At 40.6% G+C, this 27,917-nt stretch overlaps 4 protein-coding genes across 13 annotated transcripts; 1 reads left to right on the top strand and 3 right to left on the bottom strand.

Moving 5' to 3' along the window:
- Positions 1-419: 419 nt before the first annotated feature.
- LOC136237867 (uncharacterized) lies at positions 420-22,234 on the bottom strand. Of its 2 annotated transcripts, none has more exons than XM_066028096.1 (9): positions 21,848-22,234; positions 21,537-21,791; positions 13,326-13,634; positions 12,904-13,269; positions 11,460-11,816; positions 10,603-10,719; positions 10,339-10,554; positions 1,211-1,305; positions 420-729 (listed from the first exon to the last, which is right to left on the bottom strand). In XM_066028096.1, the coding sequence occupies exons 1-9, from the start codon at positions 21,951-21,953 to the stop codon at positions 688-690; spliced, it is 1,863 nt and encodes a 620-aa protein (XP_065884168.1). In that variant the 5' UTR covers positions 21,954-22,234; the 3' UTR covers positions 420-687. The 2 variants fall into 2 exon arrangements, with proteins under 2 accessions (XP_065884168.1, XP_065884169.1); XM_066028097.1 differs by having other exon boundaries at positions 10,339-10,551.
- LOC136237868 (uncharacterized) lies at positions 15,028-19,234 on the bottom strand. The gene is made up of 3 exons (XM_066028098.1): positions 17,689-19,234; positions 17,471-17,644; positions 15,028-17,416 (listed from the first exon to the last, which is right to left on the bottom strand). Exons 1-3 carry the CDS (start codon positions 18,821-18,823, stop codon positions 16,962-16,964), a joined length of 1,764 nt encoding a protein of 587 aa, XP_065884170.1. The 5' UTR covers positions 18,824-19,234; the 3' UTR covers positions 15,028-16,961.
- On the top strand, positions 21,898-27,342 carry LOC136237869 (uncharacterized). 7 transcript variants are annotated; one of them, XM_066028104.1, is made up of 14 exons: positions 21,898-22,137; positions 22,233-22,941; positions 22,996-23,038; positions 23,094-23,519; positions 23,569-23,733; positions 23,784-23,870; positions 23,919-24,195; positions 24,248-24,433; positions 24,490-24,876; positions 24,964-25,131; positions 25,183-25,364; positions 25,411-25,775; positions 25,822-26,022; positions 26,123-27,342. In XM_066028104.1, exons 4-9 carry the CDS (start codon positions 23,460-23,462, stop codon positions 24,612-24,614), a joined length of 900 nt encoding a protein of 299 aa, XP_065884176.1. In that variant the 5' UTR covers positions 21,898-22,137; positions 22,233-22,941; positions 22,996-23,038; positions 23,094-23,459; the 3' UTR covers positions 24,615-24,876; positions 24,964-25,131; positions 25,183-25,364; positions 25,411-25,775; positions 25,822-26,022; positions 26,123-27,342. The 7 variants fall into 7 exon arrangements, with proteins under 7 accessions (XP_065884176.1, XP_065884175.1, XP_065884174.1 ...); XM_066028103.1 differs by having other exon boundaries at positions 22,189-22,941; XM_066028102.1 differs by having other exon boundaries at positions 22,184-22,941.
- On the bottom strand, positions 26,413-27,658 carry LOC136237871 (uncharacterized). 3 transcript variants are annotated; one of them, XR_010692615.1, is made up of 2 exons: positions 27,189-27,658; positions 26,413-27,072 (listed from the first exon to the last, which is right to left on the bottom strand). XR_010692615.1 is itself a non-coding variant. In XM_066028107.1 (2 exons), exons 1-2 carry the CDS (start codon positions 27,590-27,592, stop codon positions 26,482-26,484), a joined length of 876 nt encoding a protein of 291 aa, XP_065884179.1. In that variant the 5' UTR covers positions 27,593-27,656; the 3' UTR covers positions 26,413-26,481. The 3 variants fall into 3 exon arrangements, 1 of the variants encoding a protein (XP_065884179.1); XR_010692616.1 differs by having other exon boundaries at positions 26,413-27,246; positions 27,308-27,658; XM_066028107.1 differs by having other exon boundaries at positions 27,308-27,656.
- Positions 27,659-27,917: the final 259 nt, after the last annotated feature.

The following is a 27,917-nucleotide window of genomic DNA, read 5'->3' as shown; positions in this document are numbered from 1 at the left end:
TATGACTTTCAGCCCCATCTTTCACTTCTTAGTGTGCAGAGGACAGAATAACTACACTTGTAGGTGCAATAAAAACTAATACGTAGCTCCTTTTGTATGTCACTAGTGTGTAGTGCATGGTTAGTATGTGTGTAGTGTGTGTGTGCATAGGTAATATTTTGATAGGGGACTCTGTTCTAAGCTAGGTACAGCAGTATGCAAAACACACTTAGCATGCTCTTTCTAGGGGGGGTCTGGGGGCATGCCCCCCACAGGAAAATTTACCTTTTGAGATTAATCCTGAGACAATTTTATGTACTGAGTTCTATTCTAGAACAACTGACTGTTCTATTGGAGTATCTTGATCTTTTGCAAACTTAAAAATCTATAGAGTGATCCACCCCCCTCCAGTTGCTGTGGTGTGTGTGTGTATACACACGTTATCCACGCACAAACACACAATCATGTTATCCATGCACAAACACACATGTTATCCAAGTTGTATGCAAACATGCATGACATAATTTTACAGGATATCATCTAGTTTACCATTACCACAACAATGCTCATGTCCAAAAATACATACGTCCAAAAATATTGCGGCTTTGTATTGTCACATTATAAAAATAATAAAATAGAATATCGTTCTGCAATTGAAATTCAGACACCTTTTCAGATTCCATATAACTGCTCGGTGATCATAATCATTCACAAATCGTCATTAGTGACCTGATTAATCACTAAGTTCTCCTGAAAAACACAAATGCATTAATGTAATTCTATCCTAGCAAAAATGACACTGATAAAATATGAAGATAGAACCAGGTACACCCAAAATCAGCATGTGTACGAGTGTGTACCTAATTGCTTGTTTGACCAATTATAAGGCACAATTTTTGAAGCTTCCACCAGCGAAATGAAGGCTACATAGACAATGCATTAAACTGTTGCAACATTTCTTGAAGAGTTGTTTTGTAATATGGGTATAGAGTTTGTTCATTTTGGGCAGTCCCATGTATATTATAAGGTTGACATGCAGTAGGTATCAGTATTTATTGTATTTCAGGGACATTCCCTGTTATCATACCAGATGATAATATGGTAATGCCATCTAGAGCTATAGATAAAAGCTTATTGATGATGTTAAGAATTAACCCAGTTAATTATAATGTTATATTATAACTTCACAGTGTTGAGTGTAAACGAACACAAATTATACGTGCACACTTACCATAGTTCGGTCTCCTGAATTTGGATGTGGTGGGAGTGATACAAACTGTGAGGCTGATGTTGACTCTTCAGCCTCTCCATGAAATGTTCCATAATCTGCAATGTACAATGCACACCCTACACTGATGATACATTAAAAAGCTGAAATATCCAAAAGACCCTAATTTTAAATGTTTTGTTTTCAAGATTTCAAACATTCAATGTGACAATGATGTTATTCAATGCAATTATTCAGTTTGCATTCAACTGAGCCCTGCCAATTATAGTACTATCAAAGAGGTGAACATGTGGTCACTCCCAATGGTTTTGTACTAGAACAAGGATGTTTTCATGTTGTAAACATGTTTGCGTGCCTGAATTATCTATATTAAATGTATGGGATATTTTAAAGCCTATGCGTAACTCACTTGTTATTGCTCGTATCGAAGCACTTTTTGATAAACAGTTCTGGTATTTAATGGGCTTCACAGCACTACTAATGTTTGGGCTGCTGGTCCATGTAACAAGAGTTATTAACAAGAAACGAGGGCTCAGGTGAACGCAAACAGACTATAATGTTTACTATTCATATATCAAGTGTGCAGTACAACACTGAATAGAAGAAAATAGTATTCACTATTGTTTAATGTTCAATCCATTTAGTCATTGATTTTGTATTATTAATTAAACGCATACAGCAATTTATTATATTTCTTAATACATTACTTTTCATTTTTTGCTGCTAGGGAAGCCAAACTCACTTTAAACCACAAAGCAATGCTCAGAACTATCTAGAGCATACCCAGGGGTTTAACCCTTTGGATTTCGTACAATATTTGAAACATGAAGAAATTGAAACTTCAGAATCTGGAATCTGTTATGAAACAGGACACATTTTAAACTTTTATCTAGTTAAATAATAGTTTCTCACCTGATAGCAACACTTGTTGCATTGTTCTGAATAATGAATTTGGTGGAAAGATTGAGATACTCTAATAAAGTAGTCAGGCAATATGAACTACTCTAATTGGGGCGAGCCTGAGCGAGCCCCACACAAACCGGTAGTCACTGTGCATTGTACATACGTTGTACGAGCGTCGCGTGCCCAAAAATTTACAATACGAAAACGGATAGCCCCCACACAGGCTGCCATGCGTTGTACATGTGCCCAAACATTTACATTACGAAAGCGGTGAATTCCATTGCGACTGTACAGAACATGCGGTCAATATGGCCTCCAATGTTGACACAAGTTACAGCGCTCTTCTACAATTGACATGTGCATGACACGGGCAACGTGGCCATGGATAGTAGTTTGAGTGAACAACAACACTTCGTACGTATCCAATACCAGCAACGAGGCAGTTTGCACATTTTTGGATGGTCGAATCATCAAAGTGAACATTATGCAATAGATCCTCTCCACTATGACAAGCAAGATGACGAGCCCTACAACAGCTACAATGAAGAGGAAGATGGATATGATTTGTGCACAGAAGAAGAAGAAGAAAGCAGTGCAGATGAACAAATTGATGTTGGCAGTTTTGACGGCCAGCCGCAATTCCAACACAATAGTCCAACAATTACGTACGCAGCCATCACTTGGACAATATCATCTGTACGTTTACTTGTTGTAGTTGTAATTATGCCTTTATAGTCTACAATAATAGTCATGGCTACCGTTGTGTAATAATTTCAATTTAAGTTGTCACAATCACATCAGTTACCATTACATCTGTATAAATTAACATATTATATACATAAATATTTCAACATCTGGAATACTGCACAGACTGTTCCATTCTGAAATACCTCTTGGTACCGTGAAATACGGCAAAAGTAGCTAACTGTTCTGCTTGACAGCTTCTAATAAAAAAGTAATCTCTATGTTAATTCACATTCATAAAACATTAACTTAATATTATTCAGGCACACATTAGAAATGCTACCAATTGATGGTCACCTAACTAACTTTTCATCATGATGAGTCAGAAGTTTCATCAGATAATGATGATCAAGTGTGGATCTTGTTCGGATTTCAAGTTTTTGCAGCTATTTCCTTGATATAAAAGTATCACACTTCACTTTTCAGTGCTGATCACTATAAAGCTTCAATATATCAGCTCAGGCTCGCCCCCACATGCTTTAGCATCTGTCTAGTATAACAGTCACTTTGCTGTAGTGGACAAAATTCCTGCATATGCCCCTGACTATCTGCTGTTTCTAGTAGCCTACTAGGCCTGTGCTGCCATTTATATAGTCGCTACAACATTTGTACAGCCAATCTGTTTACACCATATTCAGAAAACCAGTGTTATATGAGCCACGAGGTTCACTACAAGTTCTATTATTAGTCAAAACAAATCACTTGCCATACCATATATAGTAACTACTTAATACAAGTACCACGTGCGTTCCTACTACACAATAATAATTACAACTTTACATGTTTAGTCTGGTCCACATATGCCCCTTTCACTATGAGCTTGTCCTCAAGCTTAAGGTCTATAAAACTGTGGTGGTCACCGGTCTCGTGAGGGGTAACAGTGTGATGAGTTGACTGTCTCTTCAAAAAAATGTTCAACTAGAGGTGGGGTCCACAATGGTGTTATATTCTCGGTCACCGTACACTCTGAACTGTCAGCTGCTGCTTGAAAGTGGTGTCTCAATCTATTACTGTGAACCACTTTACTCTTCCTGCCTTTATTGATTTGGATTGTCACTGGGCTTTTGACTGACGTCACTTTCCAGCCACCTTCCCATCTCGGTTGCAACTTGCCAGCAGTGGGTACTGAGAGCCATACAAGGGTGCTGTGGATTGCTTATCATAGTGGGTCTTCTGTTGGTCTTCTGCCTTCACTAAATTAGACTCGACAAAATCTTGTAGTTCAGCAAGCTTAGTTCAAAGGTAGTGTTGATAGGAGCCAGGATCGAAAGTGAGTGGGGAATCTAACAACAAGGTATAGGGTTCCCTTCCAAACATCAGCTCATGTGAGGATACACCCGTAGATGAGTGGACTGTTGTCCAGTACGCATATAGTGCAAGAGGTAAGTGCAAATTCTTTGTCAATGTACGTGCGGAGGAGCTGCAATAGAGAGCGATTGAACCTCTCGACTAAGCCATCGCCTTGTGGATGGTAGGCAGTTGTACGTGACTTTTGTATGCCAAATGCATCAAGTGTCTGTTTGAGTACAGTACTTTCAAAAGTTCTGGCCCTGGTCTGAGGTAGGCCCATGGTGGCAAACAAGTTGACAAGTGCTTTTGTGATGGTAACAGCCTTCTGATTTGGCAGAGGGATGGCATCAGCCCATTTAGTAAAACAGTCTTGCACAACGAGTAGACATTTGTTACCATTAGTTGACACCGGGACACTCAGAATATCCACAGCTACCATTTTCCACGGCTTGCCAATTGGTGTTGATGTTAAGGGTGCTTGAGATGGTAAAGGAAGCTTAGACTGCTGGCATTTGTGGCACTAGCGACAATATGACTCAACATCACTGATCATGCTGACCCAATAAGCTTCTTTATGAAGGAGTTCTAAGGTTTTGTTAAAGCCCTGATGACCTGCTGATGGGGAGTCATGGCATTGCTGCAGTGCTCGTCTTTGAAGACTCTTCGGTAATATCGGTACAGTTACTGCTGTTCCAAGGGGTTGTGGTGTGTACTGTCGACAAAGAACCCCTTCACATAGTGTGAGCTGAGACCACAGCTTGCAATATCGAGATAGTGTTGACTGGTGCCGCTGGCAAGAAGTTGGCCTGTGAGTATGCTGTTGTACTGCTTCATATACTACCTGCAGTATTGGGTCTGCCTGTTGCACTTCCTGGATGTCCTTTTTGATGGAATCAGAAGAAAACTGTGTGGCTGCCACTGCAGGATTGCGAGGAATGTCCCTTGAGAGTGCATCAGCATTGCCATTTTGACAGCCCTTGCGGTACTTAATGACAAAGTCAACTCTTGCATGGCTAATGCTCACCGGCAGAGCAAGCCCTCCATCTTCTGAGATGACAACCACTGAAGTGGTGCATGATCAGTAAGTAATTCAAATGATCTCCCCAGTAGGTAATGTCTAAATTGTTTCAATGCAAATACTATTGCCAAACATTCCTGTTGTACCACACTGTACTGCTGCTCAGCCTGATTCAGTGTTCTGCTTGCATATGCGATGACATGAACCCCTTGTTCCAATATAGCACCCACAGAGCTGGCGTCAGTCTGTAACATGAAAACAGGTGATGTCGGGTCAAACTGAGGGTAGGCAAGGATTGGAGCTTGAACAAGTTTATCCTTTAATGTATTAAGAGCTGTGTTGCAGTCATCAGTCCAGATAAACTGAGCTTGCTTCTGTGTCAGGTTGTGGAGAGGTTTAGCAATGTCTGGAACCCCCTGTATGTAGCAACAGTAATAAGACGCAAGCCCTATGAATTTGTGGACCTCTTCAATATCGGTGGGAGTCATCCAGTTACTAACAGCAACAACTTTTTGTGGATCTGGTGACATCCCTGCAGAAGAAAACACATGACCCAGGTAAGACACTTTTGACTTAGCTATATGGCACTTACTACCTCTGAGAGTAAGGTTAGCCTTACTTAGACGATCAAATACTTGCTGAAGGTGTTGAGCATGCTGACGCCGGTTGGCTGAATGAACTAGAATGTAATCAATATATACAGTGACAAATGGCAAATCTCTGAGCAGCTGATTCATTAACCTTTGGAAGGAGCTTGGGGCCCCTGTCAGCCCAAATGGCATACACTTAAACTGAAATAATCCCATACCTGGTCCTGGACAAAACGCAGTCTTGTGACGGTCTTGAGGGTTGACAGGCACCTGCCAGTATCCACATTGCAGGTCAAGGGTACTGAAAACTTCAGAGTTTGCTAGCTTGTCCTGCACTTCATCTGGTAATGGCAATGGGTATGTGTCCTTCTGAGTTTTCTTGTTTAACTCACGGTAGCCCACACACAGGCGGATATCACCTGATTTCTTTCTAACAAAAACAGCAGGTGCCATCCATGGACTGCAGCTCTCCTCTATAATGCCTTGGTGTAGCATGTCACAGATCTGCCATTCGACCTCTTGTTTGTAATGGCTAGGGATTCGCCGTGGTGGTACTCTCACTGGGTTTCCTGTGGTTGGAATGTGATGGTAAGCCAAGTTGGTGGCACCTGGTACTGATCTAAACAAGTGCTTGCATTCTTGAAGTACCTCACCCATACTAATATCATTGCAAGCAGGTATATCAAAAGTGATTGATTTGTCATAGCATGGGATGCTACATTCGTCAACAACATCATGTTCTGTGGTAACACCAATAGCAGCAATGGCATATCGTTTCACTTTGGCATCTACTGTGGCATCCCACAATGGTTGCACACTCTCTAACTCAGACATATTTTGCTGTACTGTGACTGGAGAAGATGTAAAATCTATGGTGTTTGTAGAAGAAGTCGGTTCCAAGTATGACAGGATAAATTAATGAGTCCACAACTAGGAACTGATGCTTTGTCATACAATTACCAGCCATTTCTATAGGTGCATCAACACAATCAACAATAGGCAATGGATCTCCTGAGGCAGTGACTAACTGAATTGAGGAACGTTCTTGTAAGGACGGGCAAGTGTTCATTGAATTTGATTCTCGGTGGCGTACTAGGGAAACAGCTGACCCTGTATCCAGCATAATGTCAACAGTAACATCTCCCACCTTCCCAGTGATCACTGTGGCATTGTTCCTCACTGTGGCCACAGTGACAAAAAGTTGTGGGCTTATGGGCGGGGACGACCACTGCCCCAAGCAGTCACCCCCTGGCCGTTTCCCTGTGGGCAGGTCCTCCAGTCATGGCCTTGTTGTCCACAAGTAAAACAAAATCTGGGATCTTGACGTGTCGGACAATTATATTGCAGGTGGCCAACCTTGTTGCAAATATAGCATCGCTTTGGTCTGCTCTCCACAAATCCTGGTGGTGTTCTAGAATTGGAATGATGTGTAGTGAGGGCAGCCACTTGAGCAGTCAACTCAGTTATTTGCTGTTGTAACTGGACAAACTCAGTGGTGGATTTTGGTTGAGCAGCAGTAATGGGGTTTGCTGGGGCATGTTGTTCAACAGTCATCAGGATCTTTGCTTGTTCAACTGCTATCTTTAATGTGGCTGTGGCTCCAGTTACACTAAGTTGCTTGCTCACCTCATGGGGCAAACCAGTAAGAACTGATGTAGTAGTAACTGCTCCATCGTCTGTGCTGAAATGTCCAGCATCGCTTGATTTAACAGTTGTTTTAGTTCATGAACATGCAGAGAGAGTGATTCTCCAGGGTGCAAAACTCGTTTATGGAAGTCGTCCAATGAGATGAAACTCATTGGCTTGATGGCGTCAATGATCTTCTTCTTCGTCACCGTGTAGTCCTTCTGCTCCTCCTCGGTTAACTCTAGCCAGATGGCCAACGCTTCGCCTTCTAGCAGGATGGGCAACTTCAGCGCCATTTTTTTCATTGTCCCATCCATTCATATGGCAACATATCTTGAAGCGCTGAAACCACTCGGATGCCTTGCCCGTATCAAAGGTCTTCGGTAAGCTAACATGTGTTACAGTAGACATCCTCTGCTACCACTGTTATATGAGCCACGAGGTTCACTACAAGTTCTATTAATAGTCAAAACAAATCACGTGCCATACCATATATATCGAGAATTGAGATGAAGAATACTCAGAATGTTCACCTTGGCTACTTTCAGTATTTACCTAAAAATTTGGAAGAAATAAATTAATTCCGTTTGTGTCTGGCCAAACAATTAGGAAAAAATTGTACCAACCCAGTACTATTGCCAAATTTTTAGGGATCTATCCTTAATACAGTCTGCACGCTTCATGGCTATGTTATTCGCAATCCATTTACTTTTTGGATTTCTTTCTACAGGGACCAACAGGAACGCCTTGAGGCTGAACTGACGATACCACAACACTCACTTGGCCGCAGCATTATATACTATGATTGCCTACATTATCCAGGAGGGATGGTCAATGTCATTACTACATTGCTTTTGAATACAATCATCCAGACATAATATTAAGGATTTCAACAATTAATAAAAATAGAAACCACAATCACTAATATTATTAAACTATCTATGATAAATCTCGCTACCAGATGCTGCATGAAGTGTTCCATGAGCGTTATCTGAGGGTGAATCATGTTACAAGATGTGGGGCCAGGAGAGATTTTATTCCAAGTCTGTGAACAAAAATGAAGATCATCTTGCAGTAGCTGTAATGTCACACGATGTAATGTCACACGATGATATTGTTGGGTATGTTCCCTGAACAATTTCACACTTGGTGCTAGGGTTGGGCAATATTTCAATATTATCACCTGTATGCAATATTATGATGTGCAATACTGAGTACTGCAGCTTTTTTGAAAATACCGCAATACCATTTGTGCAATATTATTGCATTTACTGCATAGCTGTTAAGAGAGAAATTGTGTTATTAGTTCTTTTCAGTCACTACAGGACTGACACAAACATTAGATAGCTGTACCTAGAAGCACTGAAGGTCTCACAGCAACTTGTGCTGCCAATACATGTCAGAATTGAATACTGTAGGCCCACAATAATGTCTAATTTATGACACATAGTATATTGTAGTGGACATGGCAATACTCGCAATTATCGCATGATCACCTCAGTGCAACAATCGCAAGTAGAAAATACCAGTACCGCCCAACCCTACTTGGTGCTTCATCCAACATCGAGGTACTATATTGTGAGGTCACTGGGAATCCTCAGTACTCAAGAGACCTTCATCAACTAGTACAGGGCTCAAACGAATATTCGAATACCATTTCTAGTATTTGAATATTTGTTCCAAAGGAAATATAGAGTACATGGAAATTCTTGATCCTACATAAGCATATCTATGACATAAGTGATCAAATCATGTTGATTCTGAATTTTATAAAAGATACATCTTGTACAACAGGATTGTTGATATCTCATCCATACCAATGCTGAAAAAGAATATTCGAATATTCGGTAGTTGTGAATAAAGAATATTCGAATAATAAAAACCACTATTCGTTTGAGCCCTAAACTAGCACGCTTATAATTAGAAACTTTGCTGCGCTTGGCGAAATTTAGAACACATTGCATTCAAAGCATGGGGAGTGCTGAATATTTAGAGATGCCAAATCTTAGGGAATCTACGGTAGCTTCTTTATCGCACAAGTGTGACTTGCTCAAGTGCAGGACATACATACATACATACATACATACATGCATACACACACACACATATGTACAATTGTGCCACACCAATTTCAGGGAACCAGGCATGCGCCCACAACTGGACTGCGGCTGGCTATGAGTGCAAGCTTAAAATAATTATGCTATAGTAAATTTTATTGAAACTCTCTGGTAAAAAGAATTGATAAGTAATGACAATAAGTGGATGGTTTTACTTAGCCACTGAATATTACAAGGTGTGGCAACACTACATAATAATTATGTTAACCATTATCCAGATTTGCTTCTATTTTTTACAAAACATTAGGGTTAAATTTTCACAAAAACATGTGTGTGTGTATAATTTATATTGAATGAACTGTGCTATAACTAAATTTATGTAACACTTCTGGGAAGATGAAAGGCAAATTCCAGTGTACAACTTACATTCATCAAGTGTATTGTTTGCCATGTTACAACTTCATCAGAGTGAAGAAAGGTTAAAAGCTTTTGAAGTCTACCTTACATGTTGCATGACTTGCCCTTCACTATAAACATGCTTCGTATTGTAGTTAGAAAGTGTTATATAGCAGTTAATTGGTAACACAGACATGTTTTGTACACTCTCACTACACGTCCTTAGGCATCAGGTGTACATATCAGGCAAATCCCTCACCACGCCATGCTACAACTATAACATACAATTTCTTTGTCATGCCAGTGTATCACATAATCTTTTATTGTATAATAAAACTCATGATTCTCTAACAACTCATAGTTACAATAAAGCTGGTAAGCTATACTGTTACTAACTAGAAGACACAGCTAATAGCTAACTACAGATTGTAAGAGTTCAGGAAATTTTGCACACAAATTTTAATTTTCTAACAAACAAAAAAAGCAAATAATGGTATACTACAATACCTGCAGTGGCATCAATAGGAACTTGAACTGTAAAATCTTCAGCAAGTAATGGTTGATTTTCATCATCAGCAATTGGTAACTGTCGCTGCTCCTGTTGTTGTTGATCTTCCTCCTGATGTTGTTGCTGTTGCTGCGGTGGTGGCGGCGGCTGCTGCTGCTGTTGTGGCGGCTGTTGCTGCTGCTGCTGCTGTTGCCGCTGCTGCCGCTGCACTACTGCTAATGAAAACAATGCAATAAACTAAGGAGTAATTTACATTCTCTCACTTGTATTCCTTCTGACAAAGTAAACAGCAGTTCCAACAGCAACAAATAAAATGCCAACAAGACAACCAATAATCATAATCATCGCATACAAAGTCAGTGAAGGACCATTATCACCCCCTAGAATTAAACAGATTGTTGCATAGTTACTAATGCATTACAATAAAATTATTTTTAGTGCTTTAAGGCACAGCTAAACTATGTCACAAGATGCAGAACACCAAGTGATGATTTCCTAGTTTCAATACCTTTTATTGTAAGTATTGTTCCCTACTAGGTTGTAAAATTCCTTACACTTGTTAGATAATTTTTATTTTATTATTCACTATCCCACACAAGAAGGCTATACTGAAAGCTTGTAGCAGGGGGTCATACACAAAGGAAAGAAATGCTGTATCGCATGTCTATTGCAAATCTACACCTTGCGTTGTCAGTGAAAAGAACTGGGATGGACAAAGGGAAGTTCTTGATGTGTGTACATGTATTGTACATACTGTGGTTGGTGAAAAGGCACGTCTTCAGACAAAGTGATGACAAAAGGTGAAGAACTTACCTTATCCATTGTCAAGTTATGCTTGGCTGGAGGCATCAGTCAGTCAGTCAGCACAAAATAGAAATTTCATAGAAATTTGTTGTAAGGGTTTAGAGTTGGTGTGAAGACAAGAAATAAAGCCAAATGGTCACTTTGTAATTCTAATATTTGATGTAATTCAACATTATAGTGTGTGTAATGTTTTAATTATATGAGCTTGCAAAAAGATGGCACAGGGTGTTGGACTGAATTTGTTCATTTAGTTAAATCATAAGATAAAACAAATGGTGAAATATACTTCACTCATGACGTACATACAAACACATACCTCTTCCTCCTTCTCCAATATGCAGATGAATATTACTAAAAGCAGATATTACAGGTTTATCTGATGTAACCATTGTTTCATTATAATGACAATAACAAGAGAAGGTCCCTTCATCTTCCTCAGTAACACTGTCAATTGTCAGTGTTGATGTAACAACACCAATACCTGGTGGAGCAGTGTCCTCTATGCTATAGTGTTCTGAACTGTTTATTGGTATGTGATCTTTTAGCCACATCATAATTGTGACTCCTGTCATTTCAGGTGCATAAACATGACACTGCAGCATTTTAGTATTATTCAGTGTAGCCCAAATGTCACGATGACTGGGACTTTTGAGTCTTGGGTATTTGAAGACAGCTATGTAATACATGCAAACACAGCAAATATTATACATGTCAAAAATTTGTATATGTACTAAATAAAACCAGAAATTTTACTTGGCTCCCCCCTAGTCACTATCCAACTGGAAGGGAAAGTGTGTGGTCTCAAAATATAAGGTGTATTAGATGTGATTGCCGAAAACTAGCTGTTTATAAACTACAAGTACAAGGTTTAAATGATTACCTACTTTTGCTTCTATGATCCCTAATCGCACTTAAAATAATTTTTCCTTAAACTTGTTTGTTAACTTCATTATGACTGGTGAACCCACATCAAAAGAAAGGATGACACCAGAGGTAATGTTTTCAACCGAATGCGCACCCCAAATATCAATTACTGACTCAAAAGTGAAATGGGAATTATGCTTCACTTTCAGCCTGTTACACAGAGTCACAAACAAAGAACGGTATTACAAGCGCCTCTGCAATCAATCCAGATACCACAGAAATATGGATAATTCCCATTTACAAACATAGGGAGGTATGCTACCACAAATCCACACCTTGGGCTGCCAGCAAAAGAAATGGGACAAAAGGAGGACAAAGGTAAATCCATGATGTGTGCAGCAGTATGCCAAAAGGCACACCTTGGTACAAAGCGACGTTGAACAATGAAAACATCAAGCCTTAGCTGTTATCAAGTGCAGACAGGCAGGCGGGCAGGCAGGCGGGCAGGCAGGCAGGCAGGCAGGCAGGCAGGCAGGCAGGCAGGCAGGCAGGCAGGCAGGCTCTGTACCCAATTAATATTATTCCTTGATGGATAGAGAATTAATCAGCAGTCAACTAACAGTATAATATGTAGAATGGATTAATGACACATTCGAATTATTGTAATTGAACAAATTTGGCAATTCACCAATTAGTTGCAATTCATCAATGACATAGCTATGCATTGCTAAGAAAGTGTCAGTCGAAAAAAAATGTCAAAGCAAAATACTTTGCACTATGGCAAGCCAGGAAAAAATAATGAAATGAAGGGACAAGTAAACATGTAAACAAATCATATAACTAACTACTGAAAATTTACTGTAACAGTTGCGTAGCTAATGTGACTTTATACTCACTTAGTTCAGTACTATGAGAGTATGTAATCTCATCAAGAACTTCTCCACATTCTAGATGAACACCATTCAGTTCTAGTGGAACTTTGGGGATTGTAAGCTTGTTAGTGAAGTTACAACAAGATCCATCTTCATTTAAACAAGTTTGGTAAACAGCAATACGATATGGGTCAGTAGAATTGTCCATGATATACATGTCCTGAGTCTGCTGATCATGTGATCCGATCATCCAGTAAATTGACATGGATGGCCATAAAATCTTCAAATTTCCTTTAAACAGACACTGAAGTACAATGGACTCTCCTTTAACTGTCATAATATTCTTTTGTGGTACAGCCACACTACCTGAGTTGTTACACACAATGGGAGCTGGAGAATATTTACAACAATACCTCAACAACTTTATAACAAATCAAGTACCCTACCTTTCCTCACATCAATGTACACAGATACAGAGGAGGTTCCACACTGATTACTAACAATGTTGGTATAGTTGCCACTGTCATCTTCAAATGACAACTCATATAGTGATAGTCTACTGTATAGTACTCCATCAATAGTGTAGTTATCCACCACAGCAGTTGAGGGTAAAGGTCGGTGAAATCCTACCCACTTTATGTCATCACTGGATAATGGCAGATCACTGAATATTTCAGTGATTAAAGTTAGATTGTTTCTTTCATATTTTAAAATGTAAGAATTGAAATTGTATCCGTCAACCTGAGGTGAAGATTCTAGGCAAAATGCAAATACAAACAGTACTATGTACAACTGGTTTAGCTATACTTTTACTGCCGGGATATTAGTTTTGCACTGTTAATGGTGGGCCAAAAACATTTTGTAAACTTATCTCACAGAAGAGCCTATAGTAACAACAAGTTGATGCCATGACATCACTGCTTACCCGAATGACCCAGATAATCTGGCCAGATATAACCCGCATTGATTAAAACTGAGGTATGCACCAAGAGCTACCCCTGTACTAGGGTTGGAACGAATGTACAAATACATCCTCCAAAGCTTCTTTTCAAAATGTTACCGAAGCTTCGAAGCTTTGTTGCAATGTCATGTCAACTATTAATGACCACAATTGATGGTTCTTAGGGTGTACACTGTAGCACAAACTCCTACACTTTGTTATAGCTTCAGTATAACCATTGTTTAAACTACAATTACATCAAAAAATATGTAAATGGCAGCTTCCACAAGGAGTGATAATACTTGCAACTGGTTTAACATGTTGGTATCCATGGTAACAAAGCTTTGGTGGGGTAAAACAGATCCGAATGTTATGAGACTGAATGAAGCTTCAAAGCTTCGAACTATTTGTCTCAACCCTACAATAACAATCAAATAGCGGGCATGGCTCCACGTAAGCCTATAGGCAGGTATGGGCATGGATTCACGCATACCTATAGACTACAATACCTCTGATAAATGGGCATGGCTGCATGTTTGACTGCAGACAGTTATCCCAATAAATGGGTGTGGCTATGAAAGAAGCTGGGTTGCATCAGCACTTGTCTATGACATGTTTATACACTTCCATATCATCCAACTAATTAATTTGCTTCATTCCACCAGACAATTGTAAAGTGGGTCAGACCCAAATGACCCAAACAAAATATGGCCCGGTTGACCTGATCTGCAAACTTAAAAGGAACCACGCCTACTGAGTGATATTGTTATGAACCTTACCTGCTTAGTATTGTACTTAACGTGCTAGTTAAGCATTCAAAATGTACAGGGTACAAGACATGTTGTAGTCTTGCAGTAGGCCAGTTTTTTCATGAGCCATGCCTACTTTAACATTGGGAGTGTATCATACTGTTTGTAAGTATGGTGTGTTTGGTATGTGAAAAGCCATACCTACTGGCAGGAAACATATGTGGCTGGATCTGCCAAAAGGAGTCTTATAGCCTTTCCAAATTTCCATGTTTGATGAGTAATAACTCACCACGTGTTTAACCTATTGTCTTCAAAGTACATCCAGGAATAGTGCTATGTTAAGAGTGTAAGGTGACCAACTTTCGGGCTGGTACCGTACTCACAATTAAGTCAAGTCATGGATTGCCAAGTACGTGCAATTGGAAAGGCTATAAGACCCTTTTTGCAGATCCAGTCACATATATTGTTATAACATACTGACACCATAAATTATCTATGCCAACATGCAGACACACAGTTCTCTCAAACCAAACCAGGCACATGCCTATAGCCAGCCGAAGGCCAGCTGTGGGTTTGCGCCTCACTATCTAGTGAGTTTCTTGGGGCAACAAGTGTAATCCAGCCAAAATATTAGCCAGGATCACGTTATGCAATATTGGAATTTTAAGAAAAGCAGGTGTTTCTAACCAGGTATGTAACTGTACCCTATGTGGTGGGGATTGATGCATCTGTGTGCTTAGGTTACTGTTCACATCAGTAACTGACTGCTTTTTGTCAATATATACTGGTGCTTGGTAAGCAAATGATATACTCCACAATTTCTTGGCCTAAACTAATCCATGAAATGGAACATAAATGGGAAGGGATGGAAGGAAGGAAGGTGCACCTGAAAGGAACCACTAACATGGAATGAAACAACTTCTGATAGCACTTAATTATTGGTAGTATATGAGAGGCTCACTTCACAGAATTTACCAAAACCAGTTATTGAAAGGTGAACAATTAGATACAGACCAGTTAATGTCTCATTACAATTAGCAGGCATAATGGTACTACTCAACAGGTGCTGACCATCAACATCCTGGCTTACAATAACAGTTATTACAATGACATAATAAATATATCTACAAATATTTAAACATACATACCTTCTTAAATGCTCTATGGCTCTGAAAGCTTCAACATGTGTGGGTATGCTTTGAGAATGCAAAAGCATCCACCTTCTTCAAAAGCACACTCAGTTCAAGTAACAGTAGCTAGCTATTTATCTGTTTTACTTCATGTTGAGCCAAAATGGGGTAGACACACGAACCTTAAGGTTACGGGATACCCTCAAGTTCCGGAAATAATCATTAACCGCATGTAAAAATTTCTTACATATTTTTTGCGCGAGATTTACCTCATGCTCTACCGCATGGAAGAAGACGGCGAACCCATTCGGTTGTAAAAGTAATTGTTTTCGCTTATATTTTACAAATAGTTTAGCAAACATGTGTGTGTATGTGTGTTCTGTATAGACTGTTCACAATAATCACTGTGTGCCAAAGTGTGAACAATCCTTCGAAGTTTAATTCAACTAACGAGATGCTCTATCTCCTGAACGAAGCTGTCTTCATTGGTTAGCCAGTCTTTTGGCTCCCGGATCGACTTGGCCTTCAAAGAAAGTTCTGGGAGAATGGCAAGTATATAAAAGCGCCTCAAGGTAGGGAGCATTGTAGTGCAGAAAGACTTGTTCAACTGTATTCTCTCACAGTGGTAGTCGACAGTGGTACGCAGAAGGAAGTCGCACCACTGTGTGCTGGTACAAAACATTGCAAGCTGAACTTGATAGTAGTAGGTGTGAGTGTGCTTCAGTTGGATTCTGCCATTATTGACTTCAAGACAATCACACTTCTTGGTGGTGATGGCATCACTCACACTGAGATCTCTGTAGCTATAAGGGTTTTTGAATTCCACTAACCCTTGAGTTGGTGAGACAGTCAGATCAGTAACCCAACCATCTGGAGTTGCAGCCAACCATGGGTGGGCAGTGCACACAGTTAGTCCGCACTTGACGTTGACAGTGGGATTAGGTGAGCCCCTATCATGCAACCAATTTATGTACACACCCACACTGTATTTCTCTTGCTCCAGGCCCCACCTGGTGGCTGAGTTACCCCTAAATGTTGAGTAGAGGAGCTGGTGTACCATGCGAGCTACCAGTGTGGTAGGTCTTCGCTTTGCTATGGATCACGATCGTGCATTTGATGAAGTGATCCTCTTCCTCCTCTCGGAAAACCACACTACTGCAGCATCATCATCATAGCTGTGGTTCCTTGTTGTAAGTTCAATGGACTTGGCCTTATCACTGTAAATTATCACTTCTGGTTTGTAGCACCTAATCATGATCTCCTTCAGTTGGTCAGCTGGGATATCAGTGGGAACATCCAGTACCTCACTTCCACCATCATGTCTGCAATCACATAGTCACAGTGATAACAGCAATACATGACTATTGAAGCTTGCCTGGAATATGCCATTCTAGAAGTCAAACTGTTGTCTACTGTGGTTGTGCTGTACCTTGCCCTTTTACGTTGTAGCTTTGCAGCAGGTTCACCCTTACGCTTCCGATCCTTATCGGTGCGTTTGATGGCATTGGCTGCAGAAAGCTTGAAGATGTCAGATGGCTCTGTGTTGACAGCTTTTGTCCATAATGTTGGTCCCCATCCAGCGCCTTCATTACAACGCAGGCCAGCACCAGCACACTGACCTTCCCACGAGCCAGCCTGGCTCCTATTGATCTGCTTTCCACCATCAAATTTCCTCCTTATGTGCATCCAGCTTTCAGCAAGATTTGTGGTAAAATTACCTATGATGTAATATTGTTTTATTAACACTAATGTTAGTTACAAACTTTTTGTACCAATTAACTGAGGTGCTTTTGCAACAAGTCGGCTGATGGCACGCTGAATGTCACAGATCATTTGTTGGTCTATCTCTGTGGTGGTGGTCGGTGTGCTCCTGATGTCATCCAGGCCTTCGTTGTCAGTGGCATCAGCCCATGCCTGCATTTGTGTAGTGATGACATCATTGAGATCTAGGTAAGAGACTGTCACTTGTATTCATAACATTATTTTGTACCTGATGTGATGTCACTACTTGTTTCATGGGTGGTTTCCTGTTCAGTGGTGGCCCCCTCTGATGTGTCATTGTTGAGTTGTTGTTGTCCCTGTTGTTGTGGATGTCCCTGTTGTTGCTGTTGTTGTTGAACAGTTTTGCAGAAATCTGGACTGCAATTTGTGTGACAACCAAAGCAGTTCAAGGGACTGTTTAACAGGTCTTGCTGGAGTTTTTCGATAGCTTGTGCTTGATCAGCCTCTTGAGTCCGCATTAAAATTGCACTGTGAGCTGCTTTGGTGAGTTTTTTTCTCATTGTTTCGGTAAACTTACCCCTGCCCTTGTAGGAGGGTTTGTCATGAATTAAATTCTCCATTGTTGTCCAGAAGCACTTCACTGCATGGTTGGCACATTCCAGTTTTTTGATGAAGTAGCCATATGGTACCCTGGAGACAAGGGCTGGATATACTGAGCTGTCACCATCTCCAATGAAGCGTGTGTAGCGGAGGCCGTGCTGCGCTTCAGACTGAAGAAATCCGGTCACAATGTCAGTCTCCATGGCTGATGATGACTGATCCCAGTCGAGGAAGCAATCGTGTGGAGGTACAGTGTCCCCAGTTGTGTTGTGGCAAACTGAACAATATTTGTTTCTGACTCCCATATATAGTATCTTCCCAGTCTCCTTGCCGATTATGATGCCTACGCCAGATTTGGCATTATAGGAATGTTTGTGGGACCGTTTACTCCAGCCACCATCCACGATCACAGTAATAACTGGTATTCCTTGGTGGTAATGTCCGTTGGAGATGGCAATGGCCTTCTCTTCTTCTCCAGCTTGTTTCATTGATATCTTGAGAAGATCCTTCCACCATTCTCCAATGCGTTTCTCAGTGGATACGAATGCTTTCTTCAACAAGGAAGGTACGCCAAGTACTGCCATAAATTCATTAAGTGGTGCATGTCCTTCCCCTGTAGCCATTTGCCCCCACACTGCAGCCAGATTGCACTCCCAGTAATGGCCACCACTCATGCCCTGAACTCTCGATGATGTGGAGAACTGGAATTCCTTATTACACCCAACACAGCGAGAAGTCAGAATGGAACAGAGCCCTTCATGATTCTGCTCACCAACAAGTACAATGGCCTCCTTACCGGACATAGCGTTAACAGCACACAGATGGCAAGTGGCAGCATGCTGACTGATAACTTGTAGATGTTCTTACAGCTTATTAAGGTTAATAATTCTACTACCATTGTTTACTGGTAAACTTGTATCATTTTTCTTTGCTGTAGGGACTGTCTTCTTCGCATATTTTCCCCTACAAGCATGGGACCCTCTTGAGTTTCTGGTGTTTCCCAAACTAAAATTAATATTAATTGTACGTTATGTTGTAATACTAAGTTTGCAGCTTACCTGAATCCAAAAGCAGCTGATAAACACTTATTAACACTACTAAACAGCAGCAGGGAACGGCAATGGAACAAGCAATCAGCACAAAGAACTAACTAATAGTATATTCACAGCTGTTGTGGTTTGTATTTCATTACAAGGTCACAGGCAGCGTTTCATTGTCCATGTTATTCTAGAGATGAGATGCTATCATACTTCGCTCGATAGGACCTGGCCATTATATATATTTTAAGTGTTTAAACGCTGAGTGAGTTTTGTGGGAGTCATTCTGAGGGCGATATTTGGCGGCGAGTCTCGTCAACTTTAACCACGCTTAGCGAGTTTTAAGTTGAATAAATGAGCTCTTTAATCCATCGAAGAAGCAATATAGACTGTAGTGAGTTTATATAAGGCTGCACATTAGGCTACATTGAGTAAAAGGCTGCTTTTTTAGTCTATACATCCCACTTCCGTGTCCCATGTAACGCGGTAACCCGTAACCTTAAAACTTAAAGTGATAATCCATCAGTCTAACCAGTGTTGTCATATCTCCCGCAATACTCCACAGCAATTTCAAAGATGAAAAGGCTGTAAAGTGGCTCAAGTGAGTTGCTCTCACAACATTAATTAACTAAACAGTATCAAAAAATTGTCATATTTTAGTGGTTCATTCATTTCCATTCCATTCCATGGATTAGTGGAGGTTCAATCTCTCAATAAGTGTTTAATGAACATGCACGATAAATGATAACCACTATACCCTCTATCTGTCTATCCATCCATCTATCTACCTACCTATCTGTCTATATCTAAAGAACCTTGTGTGGAAAGATTAAAAATCAGTTCTAGTATTTAAGGTTTACGAACTGCAGTTCTAATTGTAGAATGGCATGGGACAATATAGAACACTGTGGGCAACAAGATATGGAACTGCCAAAGGAATACATTCTATGACAGGTGCAATGGCAATCTATTGATGATAGATTTCAAGGTGACTCTATGAGTTCCAAATTGTTCCACTTATGTTGTTAACCTCACATTGAAGGTGGTTCTCTACAGCATTGTAAGTGGGCCAGGTCATCTGCATTATCCGGGTCATTTGGGTCACATTTTGTCCGGGTCAAGTGGGTGTTATCCACTTCACTGAATATCTGGGTCTGACCAGGATGAGATCACGTGTGATGATAAGTTAACAAGCTCGATTGTATTGGTGGAAATGCAGTTGTAAACACTCAAGAAACTTACGTGGAGCCACACCCACCATTCAGGAATATGTTTTGCTGTCTGTGTGCGGCATGTAGAGCCACGCCCACTTATCGGAATTGTATCAGCTGTGCTCTGTGGGCATGCATGGCATCACCAGATCTGTTTTGCTACTTGCCATGTAACTTACGTGGAGCCACACCCACTTGATAATACGTACGTGGAGCCACAACACCCACTTGATAATACGTACGTGGAGCCACACCCACCTGATAATACGTACGTGGAGCCACATCCACTTGAAAATATGTACATGGAGTCATACCGACTTGAAAATACATACGTGGAACCACACCCACTTTGATAATACGTACGTGGAGCCACACCCACTAGATAATACGTATGTGGAGCCACACCCACTTGATAATACGTATGTGGAGCCACACCCACTTGAGAATACATAGCTACTCACTTCTTGCAGACAATACTTTCTATAGTGTAAAAAATGTAGGATTGACTAGTGGAACTTGAGGACTTTTAATCTAGTCTTGTGGCACGCCTCTATTTTAATTAAACCGGGTCACATGCGGGTCAGATCCGGATCCCATCCAGATTACTATTTGGGTCAGTGGGTCAAACGGGTCAACAGCACTGACCCACTTACAACGCTGGTTCTCTACAACAATTAAAGCATCACCTTGCTCGTGCATATAGAATATAGCATCCAGAATGGGCGAGAGACAATTACAACATAAGGCTAGACTTGTGGTGATACTTTACAACTTTGAGTCAAAGATCAATTCAAATTGAAAAACAAAGCTACACATATATCATACAGAACCATCTATGTGATCACAGTGCTATATGGAGGTAGTTCAAACTGCATGGGCAAAAGCTAATTAGAGAAAACAGCACTCAAGAGTCATAGGAGAACGCATTTCAGAGGATCTCCATGGTGTGTCTGATCATTATTCAGAACAAACAGAAGTTGGTTACTTCAAAGTTACTTGGAAAGTGTTTAATAGTTTTACACGTGCTCTTGAAGGTCGAACTTGAAGTTCTTTCAAATTAGTTAAAGTATTACCTTGCTCATGCTATAATGTACCACTCGGCTTTGCATCATGGTATATCATCTCTCGCCCTTTCTTTTGCATGCTATATTTCACTAGCAGCAATGACAGGCTTTATTTAAATAATCAGATTATTAAAAACATTCTTTCAAGGAAAGCAACTTAATCCCAACATAATTACTGCATGACCATTAAATCTTAGCACTCACCGTTAGCGACTACCGTGACTTTAGCATCGCCCATGTCTTTCCCATTATTAGATACTACACAAGTATACACTACTCCAGTCATCCTGGCCACCACAGTGATGGTGTCTCCATGTTGTGATTGGTTGGACCAGTACCAGGTGATCATGTTACCTGTGGTCTGGTCAGTATGACACATCAGAGTCACATCTTGGTTATCACACACTGTGTCCACTCCCAATTGTGGGGATGATGTGATGGTGATATTTGTTGATAACACTATGTATAAGTGAGATAACTAAACAATCTTGCGTTACCGTACGTGACATGAATACCTGAATCGAAGAGCCAGCTGACGTAAATCATACGTAAGATCACCGCCCATATCCGATTCCCCCTTTTGTAGTCCAACAAGACAAAGGGATTTCCGTTTTTGGACATCACGCGTATTGCATGTTTTGACTAGATGAATGAACGTCTTTCACAACAAAACTCTGGACAAAAACTGCACACTCAGCAAAAACGATGTCACGTGACTGGGTTCTGTGAAGTTTTCACGAGTTTTCACCTCCGTACATTTTTGATGCGGCCAGTTAGGAGAGCATCTGCGTTTAGTCTTCCTCCTGTGCGTGAGTGAGAAGGATAATGCATTAATTACTTGCTTCCTCAAGAGTAGAGTAGTGAATATGATGTGACCTTTCACGTGACTTGCCCTTTCAGCTCTCAGCGTCCAGGATAAGCGCCCTGCGCGTTGGAGTTGGAAGGTAACAACACACGAAATTTACAGAGGAGGACGGAAACGATCTCACGTGACTCGATGTTTTACATTGTGAACTTAAAACCTCTGTCTTATTACATAGAAGTAGCATAAACAGGAACATTGATTAATCACAAAACCAATCATACGATCATCCCCAACATATAAAGGGTTAAATTGTCCGTTAAAGGTTTGTGGGATCACGTGAGTGGGAATAAATGGCGCAATTGAATTGCGCGAGATCTGTGACACCAGTCCAGGATCACGAAAACTGTTGTGACGAGAGTTTGTCTGTCGGTAAACGACCTAGAGGTACTCCTATCAGGCAACAGAAAAGAATTCCGTTGAGACACCTGGCAAACCATGAGACCCAGCAAGAAGCTCAGGAACTCGCTCAGGAATCACCTCGAAATGAAATATCCCAGCAGCTTCAGTCGAATTCAGTAATATTGCAGCCAAGAACGCTGATCGGCTCTGTTCAAGGTGCTGCTAACACCACCCGTGACTCCAAAGAGAAATGGACGGAGAAAGAACTAAAGGCACTTGCAGAATTCATACTGTTCCACAGCACACCAGGTGAAAAGTGGCCAGCAAACAAACACCAGGAGTTCTGGATCAATGCCAGTGAATTCGTGAAACAAAGGGCAAACACACCAGGTGTACGCAGAAGTGGTACGTTGCAAACCTGACTGATCCCCAAAGTTCACTTAAACATCTTTGTTACAGTTAATGCTCTTCGAAGCAAAGTTACAGGATGGCTGGCCAAGAGGTATTTGCAGTTCTGTTTATTCATATTCTAAGTTTATGTTAAAATAATATCCAAGGTACAAAACACCTAAGGATGCAGAAACTTGGTGCTGTGGAGAGTCTGTTACTATTGCACAAGTGTCAGCATCTCCAGCTCGTACTGTACAATCAGAAGGTGTACAGACAACTCCTGTCGATTTAGCTTTTGTGTGTCACATATTCAACCAGCTACAAACAGAATGTCAGCTAGCAGCTTTATCAGAACTGTTCTCAACCTACATGAGTCAGTTTTCACTCACAGTTCCTGCTGACTTTCTGAGCAATGCTGCAAATGCAATGGTGCGGCTATCAGATGCTGGAAGAACAAATGTACTGTATAACCTTGCTAAAGGGATAGAACCCTAAGGCTGGACAAAAGTGATTCCCGATTTCCTGTCCATCACATGCCCATGGGGCTAGTTGAATACATCGCACAGTTTTTTGCTGCTGATAACTTACAGCAGGTAAACTAATAACAGGATTGATGTTTTGCTAGATTTATATTAAACCCAGGTATCTTGCCCATCAGATTACCATTTGTGGCAACAGACGATGTACAGCCACTTTGGGCAGAAATGGGTTAGACTACATCGTGGCCCTATGTGGTGTACAGTGCCATCAGCTCAGGACTCAGAAGGAATGTGTTTTAGTACATCTCAGAGTCAGAAGACTATGGAGGTATTGCTGCTTGCCCATATGGGATACATTCTTATGTGCCAATTTTGTAGGCTTTGGTTAATATACCTGCTGTTTCAGAGAGGTCCTTGAGGTACGATTTTTCAATGAGTGACACGACAGTAGACTCTCGAATACAGGTTTGTCGCACTGCTTGACCTGTGACATAATGACATATTGATTAATAGCTAACAGTTGTTGATGAAGCTGCTAAATGTAATGTGGGGGCATGGTGGTGGTTAAAAGCAGACGGATGCGACATTGTTAAGGGACTGAAGGAATCCACCAAGCTCCAGTGGAGCGGAGATGTGGATTTAGCTGATGGAGCCCTTCAGAAGCAGTACAAAGCATACCAACAACGTTTAGATGTAACAAAGGCAATGGGGCTTAAGAGAGAAAGCAGAGTGCAGGATTTGACTACAGCTTTAAGCTCGCTCAGTAAAGATCTGGAGTTTGTTCAATCTGGTATGCATTCTAACATGCATAGTACCTAACCATTTAATCACCTCTTTTGCAGAGTTGATCAAATCCAATAATGTATATTCAGAGAAAACTGTATCTCCAAGGAAGAACGAGAAGGAAATGGTAATTTTAGCCTGCAAAATCAAAGAGCTGACTGAGCTTAATGAGACAGGGAGGCAGTTGTTTAGTGAGATAAAACTTTTGAAAGATAAGATCCAGAGGGATAACCTAGAAACAGAAGGTAATATTCCAAGCCAGTTACAATCAGTACGGCAAAGGCTAGTCACTTTAATCTAGGGTGTGACTCGACATCAGCGTGTTGCAGCTTCACATATATTGGTCTTTATGATCAGCACAGAAGACAGAAGAAAGAAGCCATATGCTATTCCTGTGCAATGCATGCCTTACCAGGGATTGACTGACTCTAAAGTGCGTGATCTTGCCAATTCCATAATTAGTGAAATGGCCAAAAGAAAAATGAATGTAGCAGGTAGCACTGTATTTTCTGTACAACAGCTAACAGACACTTGCCTTTAATAGGATTTACGACTGATGGCGAGTGGAATTCGTTACGCACTAAGGGAAACTCAAGACCATTGTCTGTGTTCCAGATTCGTGCTGATGCTAGGTCAAAGTACAGCCATATGAGTGTGAAGAGAATGGTCGAAATGATCACACCCATAGGTTCGTATGTGAATAAAAGTATTGTACAGATATTTGCTGATATTGACAGTTACCAGTAATGTTTGATGTGTCTTTTGTTGTGCGTAGATGAAAATGGAGCTATTACTGCTCTTCTCCCTAATCATGCTATCTCACCTGAACTTCTTGGTGATTTAAATAAATGGAAGTCTGAAGGTGCTAATTTGGATGATGTGATTGAATGGTTGAGGCTCCAAACAGTCCTGCCTGGTTATGAAATTCATACCTGGACAGAAGGTATAACAATTTACTGTTGTTAATGCTTGATTCCATGTCCTGGTTTTTAAGGGAAAAATGAGACCAAAGCTGAAAAGTTACATTCGATTTTGGCACAGCTGGAGTATAGCTATCAAGTGAATTTATTTGATTCAAAAGGAACCCCCTTCAAGAGTCATCTTTACGTTACAGAAGTGCACCCTATTACAGGTGTAGGATTTTGTGAGCGTGAAGATGAAGCCCACATATTCAAGGTACAATATGAGAATACAACATGTGCAAAATATTTTGACCTCTTAGAGAATTGGTCACAGTCTGTGACAAGGCAATAGTAACCTACAGTTAGAGAGGTTTGCAGAAGCATTGCATGATCCATCTGCTGGACTTACTTATTGTGCACTTTCTGGCGTCCGTAAGCAGAGTGTGGAAGATGTTGACCGATTATTTGGCCAGTCTCTGATTGATTGGATGGGACGGAAAGGCTACTGTGATGAAGTTGCATATCTACAAGTTATTCATAATTGGAGACGTGCATGTGATGAAAGGGGTCTGACCAATGATCAACGTAGTACATTCAATAAGAACCTTCTAAGCTTCATATTGGATGATCTTATGCCTTGGCATAGGAATGATGGCTGTGATTTCAGTCTTTTGGAAGTTAACCGGTAAGCTAATGAACGAATATGCATATATGATACAACATGCTTGCAGGAAAGTCAACAACATCAGAGGTTTTAGTAGAGAAACTTTGATAGTTCTAGTAGCTAATATAGAGTCTCGGGAATGGAGAAGAAATTTCAACATCATAAATGGCATACCCCCTGAGCACCCAAGAGCAAGCACCACCGATGACGTGGAATGTTTTTTGGTCTTTTGCGGGATACGGTAGGAAAGGATTTCACTCTGAAAGAGGTATGTATAATATTTGTTTATTATGTAACTTTGTATAACAGTTGCAGCTCTACAAATTGTACAATTTTGACTTCCTTTTTTTTTTTACAATGGAATATAGGTTTACTAAGGATGGAGAAAAGTGACTGAAGAGTTTAAGAAAAGAATTGACCCAAACTTGCCCTTCTTTTACCACACCTCTACACACTCCAGATTTTATGAGGGGTTAATGCCGGATTTCAGTGTCCAAAATCCTAAGAAGAAAGTGAAGCTAGGAGCCAATGACAGTCGAGTCACTATGTCTGTGCATGGTGATACTTCAATTCGCACAAAGTTTCATAATGTGCCTATTAATCTTCCACCACCACCAGGAACCAATCCATGCCTTTATGAACACTCATATGCTCACAATTCTACAACAAATCAATAAAAGATTTTACAGCAACATTACAAGTGTATACTTCAAATATATTCATTGTGTCAACTGGGGGAACGGCTGAGTAGCACTCGCTGTGACCATTCACAATTCCTGGTTATCTTTATTCCAGCATACCAGGCAGGGGTCTCATAAAGTTTGAACCTTATCCAATTAAAGGCTACATTCAAAATCTTTTTTTCATTAAGTGCTGTATGAACATCATCAACTGCCTCTTTTACAACATATCCAATTCTTTTCCATTCTCCATCATCAATTTTACAAATAAATGCTATAGCTTTTGAATCACGAGGATTTTGTGGCTCCAGGTTCAACTTAACTACAACAGGATTTCCATCCTGAAGTTTCTGTTTGGCGAGTTTTAACTGGTCCTGGTATGCTGTTTCTTTGTGCGCCCCAATACATTTAAAAATCACAGTATGAGTGATGGCTGGTATGTCATCATCCTCTGATTCTGAGGTGGTCTGTGATACAGAAATGACATCAGGAGTACAGCTGCTGCTGTGTGGGATTGGTGAGGGTGATGGGGACGTACTAGGAGTATCGTTAAGCCAAGTCCACTGCCACAATACAAACACATCATGTTTAAAGAACGTGTAGGGACTAATGTCAACAGATCTACCAAATTCTTCTCTCTGTATGTAGATAAGAATTTATACATGATACAGTAGTATAAAAATTGCTAGTTGAGAATACACAGCTAATTATCAGATAAGTGAAATACAGTAAATTAATGGATGTGTGATTGTACCATGTGATTTTTTCTTCCTCTTGGGGCTGGTCCCCCTGGACAAATCAGTGTTTACTGGCTGTCCAGTATAATAAATAAAATTCACTATAATCATGTAATAGCATATTATACTAACTTACATTAATTATAAAAGCACAGTCGTAGTTAAATGGCACATGGGCAATAGCAGGCAAAGGATGATCAATATTCGGACAGCTCCTAGCAAACCCATCGAAAACGTGGATTTCAGGGGGTAATCCTTCGCAATATTCTTCCCACTGTAGTTTAACCTCCACCAGCTCGACTTTAACGACTGGGAAGCTTGCAACAACGTAGTGGATGGTGTCTCCTTTCTTTAGCATCGTTATTTCGACAAAGTCGTCGTGGTCACCGTCTTCACCACACAGCCCCTCTGCTTCGGCCATTTTGGTATTCAAACTATTCAATTAACATTTATTAATTTTCGTAGCGCTTGTATCGTTTCCGTCCTCCTCTGCGAAATTTACTACTACATAGGCATAGATACCGTATACCATATATTTTTCGAGGGGGAAATTTTTCGCTGATTTCGCGGTTTGGGTGTTATCAGCGAAAATTTTACCCTTGAAATGTTTAGACCTCCATATCAAGACTCACGGTAGAGTCGCGCGGCCAGTAAAGCAGAAACGCGCGCCGCAGACAATAAATGACGCGACCACTACGTGAGGATTTTACAAGAACGAACGTTGTCAAATTCGCCCTTCCTGTAAT

The sequence above is a fragment of the Dysidea avara genome, chromosome 11, assembly GCF_963678975.1.
Source record: "Dysidea avara chromosome 11, odDysAvar1.4, whole genome shotgun sequence".
NCBI classification, from domain to species: Eukaryota; Metazoa; Porifera; class Demospongiae; order Dictyoceratida; family Dysideidae; genus Dysidea; species Dysidea avara.
This window is presented reverse-complemented; position numbering and strand designations above follow the sequence as displayed.